Source organism: Ammospiza caudacuta, chromosome 12 (assembly GCF_027887145.1).
Source record: "Ammospiza caudacuta isolate bAmmCau1 chromosome 12, bAmmCau1.pri, whole genome shotgun sequence".
NCBI classification, from domain to species: domain Eukaryota; kingdom Metazoa; phylum Chordata; class Aves; order Passeriformes; family Passerellidae; genus Ammospiza; species Ammospiza caudacuta.
The window spans coordinates 10979044-10990301 of NC_080604.1; the positions used below are offsets into that span (position 1 = coordinate 10979044).

Below are 11258 nucleotides of genomic sequence, written 5' to 3' on the forward strand. Positions count from 1 at the left end.
TTTCCGCTCTTTTTCGGGCAGAAAAAGAAATGGGAAATCTCAGCATGGCCAAACAAGCACCGCCTGACCGGTCCCGCAGCCTGCCCAGACCCGGGAGCTCAGCACGGGCAGGGACCCAGCGCCCAGCGGGAACAGCCGAGCTCGCCGATAGGGCCGGGCCGCCGGGAAGCGCCGGAACTGCGCGAAGCCGAACCCACCCCCAGGAGTCCAGCAGAGTCCGCCCAGCTTTTCACCGCAGCGCCGCGGAAGGCGGGGAGGACGGGGCCGGGCCTCCAGCGCCGGTGGGCGCCGCCATCGCGCGCCTCCTCCCCCACCGGGCGCCGCCATCTTGTGCCGTGCCCGTACAGAGCGGGCGTCGCCATCTTGTGCCCTCCCCGCGCGGTGTGCCGGCCATGGCGGGGCTGCCGTGCCGCCTGCTGCTCCTCTGCCTGGCGGCCGCCGCCACCAGCGCCGATCTGGTGCTGGAGGAGGTGCGGCGCTCGCTGGACCTCAGCACGCACCTGGCCAAGATCTCGGCCGAGCTCAGCCTCGCCAATGCGCCGGGCGGCGCGGCCGCCTCCACCTTCTTGCTGGCGCTGGAACCCGGGCTGGAGCCCCGGCTAGCCCACCTGGGCGTGCAGGTGAGCGAAGGCAGCGGGCACCGAGCGCCGCGCCCGGGGGCCCGCGGGCGCTGCCCGGCCCCGCGCCCGGAGGGACACGTCGGCACTGCCGCGTCCTCAGCGCCGCTCCCGGATCCCGCCGCCGGCCGGGAATGGGGGTGTGTGCCGGGGGGGTGAGGGCGGGGGTGGCAGGCCTGGAGGCCATGAGGGAGCGATTCACACCGACAGGCTGGGCTGGGGTCGCCGCCAGCACCGACGGAGCAGGGCTGGCAGCCTCAGGGGACGGGGGGCACGGCCCTTACCCACAGGAGGGTCGGAGCAGCAGTAGGACAATATTTCTGTCCTAGCCCCAGAGGTACTGTCACTTTAGATAAACTCTACATACAGCAGAGAGTGGTACATGCAGTGCTCTATAGCATGTCTGTGTGCAGAGTTCTGTAGTGTACGTTGATGGGTGAAGCCATGTTCCACCTGGCCTGCTCACTCCCCAGTCACAAGGGAAATCACAAAAGTATTTGATCAATATTCTCATCTGTGCAACTTATGGCTTGAGAACATGGGAACACAAAGCACACTGATCCCATATGTTGTTTGGGAACAGGTAAAAGGTGAGGAAGAGGAGGAGAATGCCTTGGAAGTGAAAGAGACCAAAGTTAAGGGCAAAAGGTGAGTATCACCCTCTAAGGTGAATACCTAGAGTTGTGCATGGGGGGTTCATAACTGTCCTCACAGTGAAGCAGAGATACTCCCCCAGTTCCAGCACCCAGAGATCAGGATTGTTTTCTTCCTCAGAAAGAAGTCTCTTGTACTCAGTCTCTTGTACTCAGTGCCTTGAGTAATGCCCTGGCCCCCTGGGACACCAGGTGAGAGAAGTATTTCGTCATGCTCTTACCCATTCCTCCATTCTGAGCTCTCAGTTGGCAGTGCTGACTACAGAGAGTTTAGTGCCCTGAGGCAGTGTGTAGAGCACCACAGAGTGCTGGGTATCATGGCCCAGTGCAGGCTCTTCCTGCTGCCAGGAGAGAGGATGCTGCTGTCTGCATCAGGCTCTGTACTGCCAAGCTCAGAATATTATGTAGATGCTGCAGGCAGGTGTCTTCTGAGCCATGGGAGCTGAGAGGTGCCTGTAAAGTGACTCAAAAGCACAGTGCAGCTGGGTTTGAAGAATACAGTGCCTGTGGAGTTAAGATGCCAGGGTAGACCTTGGCTTCTGACATGGCTGGATGTCTCATGTGATCCTGCCCTGGGCCACCAGGCATGACATGAAGCGTGTTTTCTTCTGCCATCACCTTGGTCTGTCCAGTCCAAATCCTTACATTTGGATTTGGTGGAGTCTCAATCCATTCTGTAGAACCCTAGTCCAAAACCTTGCTCCCATTTTGGCCATTCCTTAATTTCAGATCCTGTGGGCAAAAATCTGAGAATGAATAGACTTTGTGGGAGCAGGTGCTTAAGATGTTTGTGATTTGTCTTCTGTACTTGTGCCCATGCTTCCTTTGATGCAGATCATTCCTGTCATCTGGAGAAGAATAGAAAAAAACTCATACTGAAGCTTTATAAATTCAGGATTAGGGAGGGGTATGTCACCATTCCTCTTCCCAAAAGGGATCTATGTGGTTTTTTGTGAATCAAAGACTGTAGCTGTGCCTGGACACAGTTCAGCCTGTGCTGCTTCCCCAGTAGAGTAATCACACCTGCTGGGACAGGACATCTCTATGTCTTGGAGGAGCAAGTGAAATACCTGCCCAAATCACACATTACACACGTGATACGTGGTCACCTGTTCCCAGGGGATGTTGCAGTGGGTGGAGCTGATGCCCTCTCCAGGGAGATCCCACATGGCTTACCTGTTCTTCTCCCTTGCAGTGGGAAGTTCTTCTCGGTGAAGCTGCCCTCTCCTTTGGCCCCAGGAGCCAAGGTCCGTGTCTCTGTTGAAATGGTTTTCACGCACGTCTTGCAGCCCTATCCCACCCACATCACTCAAAGTGAGAAGCAGTTTGTGGTCTTTGAAGGAAATCACTATTTTTACTCACCGTACGTCACCAAATCTCAAACAACCCGTGTCAAGCTGGCCTCCAGGAACGTGGAGAGTTACACCAAGCTGGGCAACCCTTCCCGCACTGAGGACACGATTGAATATGGCCCCTTCAAGGACATCCCTCCATACAGCCAGGTAAATTCCTTTGCAAAAGGGTTGTGGCTCTGCAGAGAGCACTTTATAGATGTGGAAGATATGTCTCAGAGGCTGGAGAGTGGGAAGCAGAGGCTTTCGTGTAGAAATCACAGGTCAGCTGTGAGTTAAACTGTGTGCCAGGAACGTGCATCTGCCAAGGAGGGTTCTCTGTGGCACATGGAATGGATCATTGTGAGGGGAGCTTGCTACTTCCTTTAGATCTGACAGTTTATCTTTTTTCCCTCATTAGGACACTCTGAAGGTGCACTATGAAAATAACAGTCCCTTCCTGACCATCACCAGCATGACACGAGTCATTGAGGTGTCTCACTGGGGTAACATTGCTGTTGAAGAGACGGTTGATTTGAAGCACACAGGAGCAGTGCTGAAAGGGCCTTTCTCCAGATATGACTACCAGAGACAGCCAGACAGTGGGATCTCTTCTGTCAAGTCTTTTAAGGTTGACATTTTGCACATGTCATGTGTTTCTATAACTGTGACTTCCCCTTTTCTTAGGTCCTCAGAGGGACAAAAAAAATTGCAGTTGTCCTTTGCCTTTTGTTTGGTAACTATACCTGAGTAATAAGGGAATATTAAAACTCTGGACTATTTTCAGAGAAAGTTTGTGCTGGATAGGAATAGCTTTTGGAAGCAGCATTAGGAGGTCATACATTCTATTGCATTTGCTGGTCCAATAGACTGCACATACAGGAGCATGTGGTGTTTTTTCCACACTCCCACCCCTCCAATCTCAGGGACCCTCTAAATCCCTTACTCCTAATATTGAGATCTCTGTTTTGGGTTTTCCACCGTGCAAGGACCATTCATTCTGTCCCTACCCCCTTACTTTCAGAGTTGCCTCTCTTCATATCCTCCTCATGTTGAGCAGTATTAATTGGAAACTCACCCATTCATTCCTTGCTCACAAAGCACACAACAAGAATTAAAGCTGTGGTTCTGCTAGCCAGGTGTAAAAAGTGTTATGTATTCTCATCTGAACCAAAACCTTTCTCACTGCTTGTAGCCTTCAGGATTGATTGTTGTAATTCTCTAGGGTGGTGCAGCCAAACAGAAATCTCATTTTGTTGAGTGTAAAGCTAGCAAGCCCAGTCAGCTAGGGCAGCAAGTTGGAGTGAAAAGGGAATTGCTGTCTTGGTGGGCATGATGATCCCTTGCTGCCTGGGGAGTTTGAAACCCAGCTGGAGAAAGCACATTCATTTGGACGCCAAGTGATTTTAGTGCTGGCAGCCACCTGTGGGATTGCTTATAATGGCACAATTTTACCACTCAGCTGAATGGCCATTTTGTCATGTCTCATGTGGGAGCACAGTTTCTCAATGCTTACCAGCCTTTATTGGTTTTGCTAGTTTCACTGGAAGTCACTCCCCTCTGATGCACTCACTGCTGCTTCTCTCCCTACAGACCATTCTCCCAGCTGCTGCTCAGGACGTCTATTACAGAGATGAGATTGGGAACATCTCCACCAGCCACCTTCTTGTCCTGGATGACTCTGTGGAGATGGAGATCCGTCCCCGATTCCCGCTCTTTGGGGGCTGGAAAACCCATTACATCATTGGCTACAACCTGCCAAGCTACGAATACCTCTACAATCTTGGTGGGTGGCTCAGAAGGGAATAAAAATCATCCTCCTGTGTGTTTGAAGGTAGTTGCTGTACAGAAAAGAATTGAAAGCCGTGGTACACAGGACCTTAGCAACAGCAGTTGCCAGCTATTTTTTCTAGAATATGCAAATTCCTTCAGGTTTTTGTAGACATCTGGTTAAAATATATCTTAGTGAGCTAGTGCCCCCTGCTGCACAATTATCCATGCAAATTCTGCTCCTGCTCTGGGTGGGAGCTGAGTTTCAAGGCTGTCCCTTGTTCTCTGAGGAACTGTAACCACTCTCTGCTCTGCACTTTTAGGTGATCAGTATGCCCTGAAGATGAGGTTTGTTGACCATGTGTTTGATGAGCAAGTTACAGACTCTCTGACTGTCAAGATTGTCTTGCCAGAAGGAGCCAAGTAAGTGTGATTCCTCCTGGCTTGTTACTGCAGACAGTGCTGTGTTGGTGGCACTTCTCCAGTCTGCTTTAATGGCCTGGGGACAGTGAATCAAAACCATGACTTTGCATATGGAGGAGATCTTGGAACACAGCTTTGCTTCATCGTAGAGCATTGTTTAAACTGCATAAACTACCTTGTGCTAGAGGCCACAACTGCCCAGATGAGTCTTGGGTTACATACTGTCAAACACCATAGAGTCATATGGGACTGTCTGCTTTTACCCACAGGAATATCCATGTGGATAGCCCCTATGAAATCAATCGTGCCTCAGATGAACTTCACTACACATATCTGGACACTTTTGGACGTCCTGTTATTGTGGCACACAAGAGCAACCTGGTGGAGCAGCACATCCAGGACATCGTGGTGAGTGTGGCCCTGAGCAGTTGTGCCTCCTCTGAATCCAGCAGCTCGGTCAAAACACCTAAGAAATAAACACTGACTGGACTGCTTGGGTGGTTCTGCTGCTGCCTGAGGAGAGGAGTAAACCCTGCATTAACATGGGGCACTGCTCAGTGTTTGGAACTTCTCTTGTAGGTTCATTACACCTTCAACAAAATCCTGATGCTGCAAGAGCCTCTCTTGGTAGTTGGAGCCTTTTACATCTTGTTCTTCACTGTGATTGTCTATGTCAGGCTGGATTTCTCCATCACCAAGGTCTGTATGATGAAGAGCCCTGTGAGAATATAAGCAGATTTCTCAGCTGTTGAATGATGATTTTTCATACCAGTAATTCTCACTGAATGTTCCTGCCATTCCAATGTTTTACCGATAGTTTTTGTTCAACCTGAGCATCCTGTAGGGATGATCTGGTGTCATAAAGCTAACTAGAGTTTTGCTTGCTGCATAAAAAGGAATCCCCCAGAGAAGAAGGGATCTCTGCAGTGTTTTCACAGTTAAACTATTTGTTGGGCTGGACTGAGTGCTGAAAGGTGCTTCCCCTAATCAGCACTTGCACCATTCACTTAATTACTGTCAGTTGACTTAATTGTAGAGGGAACAGTTTTTATAACAGTCCTGTGGCAGATTGCCGGCATGGCTTGATGCAGGTCAGAGATATGACTGCTTTGATCTTCCCCCTGTCCTCTTGCAGGATCCAGCTGCTGAGGCCAGGATGAAGGTTGCCTGCATCACAGAGCAGGTGCTCACTCTGGTGAACAAGAGGCTGGGGCTGTACCGCCACTTCGATGAAGCAGTGAATAAATACAAGCAGTCACGGGACATCTCCACCCTCAACAGTGGCAAAAAGTCTTTGGAGATGGAGCACAAGGCCCTGACAAGTGAAATAGCCTCTCTGCAGTCTAAACTGAAGACAGAAGGCTCTGACTTATGTGATAAAGTAAGACATGAAAATTTATTTTATAAGCTCTCCTGTGCTTGGCTCTGTCAAGTATTCTGCAGGAGTTTTAATTGTGGGTTTCTGCAGCCAGTCTAGGCTGGGTTTTTCCATCTGAAAATGGCTTGATCTCTGCAAGGGTGTATGAAAACTGTTATTTTTGCAGTAATCTCAGTTATGCAGCCATGTAAGCGTTGCTAGTAAACAGCTGCTTGTGCTGTTTCTTAAGCAGTCCTTGAACCAGCTGCATTTGTACAGGTTAATGCTTTTGTAACACAATCCTGATACTTCTCATTGAGGTCCTGGCAGTGACACATAAGCAAAAAATGGAAACTATCAACAAATTAACAGTTCTGACTCTACTACTCACACCAGTCAACCCAAAATCTCTCTCATCTCTTATTTTCTTGCACATTTACATTTGATGCTGACAGAATTTTGGTAATGTGAGGCTCCTCTGGGGGTGTTTTGCTCTACCATGTTGAAAGCCACAGCACAATGAACACACACCCACTGTCCTTCCCTTCAATGTATTTTAACACTTACCTGAAACAGCCACTTAACCCCAAGTGAGGGACACTTTGGTCTCTAAGATTCATTTAGCTAATAGCCACCTTGGTTAATCTGTTATTTAACTCAAAGAGTAGCTCTGTCATTGCAGATTTCCCATCACACACCATGAACATTAACTGTAGGGACACAGCTTTCAGCTGTCAGAGCTGTGATTTAGCTTGAAGCCTTTAAAATCCATCATTAAATACTCTCACAGTCTCTTGCCACTATGGCTCCTGGGTCCTTGGAGGCCCTTTTATCTGCACTCCTTAGTTACCCATTCTGGGATATTCCTCTTAATGTGCTGGCTAGGGAAGCAGCATTCAGGGATTGGAGATGTTTCTACTTAGCAGAAGATGAAGTCAGTGCTATCATCTGCCATCTCTTCTATTCCAGCTTCACTGTAGGGATTTTTTTGTTCTGTTCTGTCTCCTCTAACACTGCCTGGGTTTGTCCCCCTGCCAGGTGAGTGAGATTCAGAAGCTGGATGGGCAGGTGAAGGAGCTGGTGCTGAAGTCGTCGGTGGAGGCGGAGCGGCTGGTGGCAGGCAAGCTGAAGAAGGACACGTACATCGAGAACGAGAAGATGCACTCCAACAAGCGCCAGGACCTGGTCTCCAAAATCGACAACATCCTCGATGCACTCTAACTCTGCTTCAGCAGCTGCAGAGGTGTGAAGGGAAGTGAGGGTGATACACTTGGAGCCAAAACTCACTCCCAGCAAAATGAGGGGGAAAGTTGATGTGGAATGTCTGAAAGTGCATTTTGATTTTAGATTTTTCTATAGAGGTGTCTGCTTGGCAGCACGTGCTGTGCAAGGAACCAAGCCAGCGTGTTTGGCTGGGTAATGGGATTTCTTTACCAGAGGTGAGACTCAGCCAAGTTATGAAACATCTGCTTTTGGTTTGCCCTGTATAGATGTGCTCTGAGTAAATGCACACAAGGAGCCAGTCTGAGCACAGACACACTTATGGCAAAGCTGAATCTCTCAGCTCTGGAAAGAATAATAAAAGATACCTTTGTTCTCCTTTGAAATAAAACAGTCACTGCCTTGTGTCTGTGTTGTGTTGGGCTGGGGGGAGGTGGAGGGGCTGGGTGGCCCCATCCTGCCCATGGCCAGGAGTGCAGTTCCCTGTGGAACAGAGTTCAGCCCTGACCACTCCTGCCTCCTGTGTACCTTGAAGTCAGAGCTCTGCCACCTCACACAGCCCTGACCCAGACAGGGGAGAGGGCCAAGCTCTTGTTCCCCAGGGATGTGCATGCACCTTCACCGTGAGAAAACAACAGAACCTGTCCTGCCATCATCTTCCTGTGTGCTGCACGTGACACAAGTCCCTGCCTCACCTGTGCTGCCCATGTAGGTCCTTACTCACACTTTGATACCTTGGGAGGTGAATGCAATCCCCTGCTAATATCAGTCTCTTAAGATTTTTTCCTGTACACCTTTGCCCCAGTTCACTGTTGAATACTCCAGACATGGCTGCAGGGACAGCAGTATCGTTCTCCCTACTGCCTTTTACTGGCATAGTTGTTTACATCAAAGTGGTTAGAGATCCTTATACAGAAAAAACAGAAGGGCAGAAGGGGCTGTGTGTCCCTCTGTTTGCCCTGAACTGCAGGTGGTGGCAGCTGCCCCTGGGTGGGTGTCTGTGCAGGGCAGAGGTGGTAAGGGGTGTGCAGCCTTCTCCACTGGGCACCTGCAGGCTCTGTACAGACTCTGGAGGCTGCCTGCAGACCAGGCAAAGCACGTGGCTGCCCCACGGAGCAGCGGCTCATGAGGAGACCCTGCCAGTGAGTGAAGGTTTGCCACAGTACTGCACTGGCACCCTGTGTGGCACACTGGCTTGAGGCAAATACAGCCCCCATGGCTCAGTGCTGCCTGCAAGCCTGTGCTTGGATCTGCACATGCAGCAGGACACTTTCCAGCCCTTTGCCAGGCCACCTGCTCTGCAGTCCCTCTGTCCTGGACCTACACAGCCCAGCTCTGTCACAGACAGACTTGACTCTGCTCCATACTGGCCCCTTTTATCTGAGATAAAAGTTGTCTCTATCCTCTCCTGGGATACTTTTCTCATGCAGAGGATGCAGACCTCTACCCTAGACCCCACAGCTTCCAAAGTGGTTTGTTAGTCAGGAGTGTTTTGCAGCAGGCCTGAGCCCAGGCACCCACCACATTGTCACCAGGTGCCAGCTCTGTCCCTTGCCCATAAACCTCACCTGGCAGCAGAGTGAGCAAGCCTAAATCCCTGCCTATCTGTTCCCTGTGCAGGTGCTGTGGAGCACCCTGAGACAGTGATTCCTGCCTGACCAGCTGCAAATAGCTAAAATCAAATAAATTGTCATTAATCCATCGAGACAGAGCACACACCATACTCAGGGAGTACAAAGGGCATCCAAAGCCAGACTGTTGCACCCAGCCAAAGCAGGCAGGTCTAGAGGATGAGAAGAGGGATCAAACTGGTGATCCCAAAGATACCCTCAACTCTCCATTCCCCCAGTAGAGGAAAAGCAGTGCCACATTTCAGAAGATACCACTTCTGCCTGGCTGGAGCCACACTCAGACCCCTCACTGGAGCTCGTGGTGCCTGTTAGAAAGCTCTGTGGGGTTGACAGTGCCTGTGCCTTTCTACCTCAAGGGAATCTGATCAATCAGCATACACCTCAGCCCACAAAGCTACTGGGCAGCTTCAGATACTGCTTGTTGATGGAAACCACATCTGCAAAGGCAGCAGCTAAAAATAGGATGGATGCAGGCAGCCCCAGCTAGAAAGGAGAGCTGGAAAGGTCCCCAAAGAGAGCTGCCCCAGTTCCTGAGGCTGAGAATAAAGCAGCCTGTGCAGCAGTGATGCCTCAGTGCTCTCCACACAGCTCCTTTCTGTTGCCCTCCCTGGGGGGATGTGCCTCCCACACTGTGCTCCCTTGAGCCCTTTCTGCCCCAGTGCTGCCTCCTGCAGCAGCACATACACCAGGGAACCTTTAAACAAACACACAGCACCAGAGTGACCTAGAAACCTGAGCCATTGCTAGATTCCTGCAAATTTACTACTGTGAATAAATGAGAAAAAAAGGAAAAAGCACAGCACCTACCAGGAACTTAGGATCTGCAGGAGCCAGGGGAGAGGCAGAGCAGCAACACCTGATGTAGCAAATGGGCCAATTAGGGCTCTGGCTGTTTGTCTCTGCCAAATTTAAAGATTCCAGTCCACGGGGTGGGGCAAAGAATGAGGATTATTGGGTCAGGAAGGTTAGCACCTGTTTATCTGCTGTCTCCTCATCAGCTCTGAGGGATCTTGCTTCAAAATCTCCCTCCCATGGCTGGGGTTTACAAACTGTAAATACATCCAAGAAAGTTTTCAAATTATCTCCCTGCCCAGACTCTATGATGTGCCCAGGTAATGCTCCTTGCCAGATGTGTGATCCAAGGTGCACACTGAGGACAGGAAGGAGCCACTGCAGGGCAGCCCAAATGGAGCTGTCAGGGAGCTCAGTCTCTCATCCATGTGGCTCAGGTGGGGCTTGCTTTGGTCCTCCAGCCACTGTCACCATGCTGGCTTCTGCCACCTGGGCCGCTCCAGCAGGTCCCTGGCCAGTGCTGGCCTTGCTGGCACCACTTTTGGCTGGTTTTGGGGTCTCCCTGAACTCCAGCTGCTGCTTTGCAAGGATATCCTTTATTTCTTCCAGGCTTGGCAGGTGTGAGAACTGGAGCCAGCAGGTTCCCAAAGCATCACAGCCAACACTGGGCAGGGATGCAGGCACTGCCACCAGGGAATCCAGGCACAAGGGCTCCTCTTCCTTTCAGCCACACTCGTGCCATTTAACCTGAGACCTGTGGGCAGGGGGAATCCCAGCCTGGTGGAGAGAACCATCTCCACTTTCCTGCTGCCTTCAAAACCAGCCAGGCCTTCAAGAGAGAGGTGGGAGCTGCTGAAGGACTGTCTCTGTTGCTCTTCACAGAAGCTTTTCTGAGACAGAAAGTTCACTTGTGATCTTGCTCAGAGAAAATAGCCTGGGGAGGTTGTTAGGAGTTGGGAGGCATCTGCCAAGGGGATTGCAGAACAGCAGAAGGAAAGGCTCAGATATAGGAGCACTTGAGACCCTCCAGCAGATTAACATTATCTCACATGTAATTAAAGCTGAGCCTTTCTGAGAGTTCGTGTTTAGTTTTATTCTTGTTCAGAATTGGAGCCAAAAGGTTGGAAGGGCTGAAATTTGCCTCTGCAGCAAAAAAAAATGAAGAGAGAAGAAAAAAAAGTGTACGGAGCAGAAGGAAAAGGAAACCACACAAATGCAAGATTTGCTGGTGAAAGCGAGCAGCCATGATTTCAGATCCCAGCACAGCCACCTGCCTTGCACAGACATCTCACTGCTCCCACCACCTCCCCTCACCTCCCCTGCTCACCAGGGTGATACCCACAGCTTCTCCTGTGGTCCTAGGCAGCCAGAGAACAGCTTCTCCCTCTTTGACTTCTTGTTTAGAGACCTCCAAAGGAAAATCTAGCCCTGAAGACCAGCCCGGGAGGTCCAACCCATCCTCC

The 11258-nt window shown here is 50.6% G+C and overlaps 1 protein-coding gene across 1 annotated transcript; it reads left to right on the forward strand.

Moving 5' to 3' along the window:
• The first annotated feature begins 336 nt into the window (after positions 1–336).
• RPN1 (ribophorin I) lies at positions 337–7765 on the forward strand. Its single transcript, XM_058812852.1, has 10 exons — positions 337–620; positions 1201–1265; positions 2466–2772; positions 3023–3232; positions 4195–4387; positions 4695–4794; positions 5064–5202; positions 5374–5493; positions 5930–6175; positions 7190–7765. The coding sequence occupies exons 1-10, from the start codon at positions 393–395 to the stop codon at positions 7370–7372; spliced, it is 1791 nt and encodes a 596-aa protein (XP_058668835.1). The 5' UTR covers positions 337–392; the 3' UTR covers positions 7373–7765.
• Positions 7766–11258: the final 3493 nt, after the last annotated feature.

Bases quoted from the DNA above. Each gene is read 5' to 3' on its own strand.
- RPN1 (XM_058812852.1), top strand. From the start codon at position 393: ATGGCGGGGCTGCCGTGCCGCCTGCTGCTCCTCTGCCTGGCGGCCGCC. The intron at 3,233-4,194 runs GTTGACATTTTG...CTCTCCCTACAG, and splicing joins CTTCTGTCAAGTCTTTTAAG to ACCATTCTCCCAGCTGCTGC. The intron at 4,795-5,063 runs GTAAGTGTGATT...TTTTACCCACAG, and splicing joins GTCTTGCCAGAAGGAGCCAA to GAATATCCATGTGGATAGCC.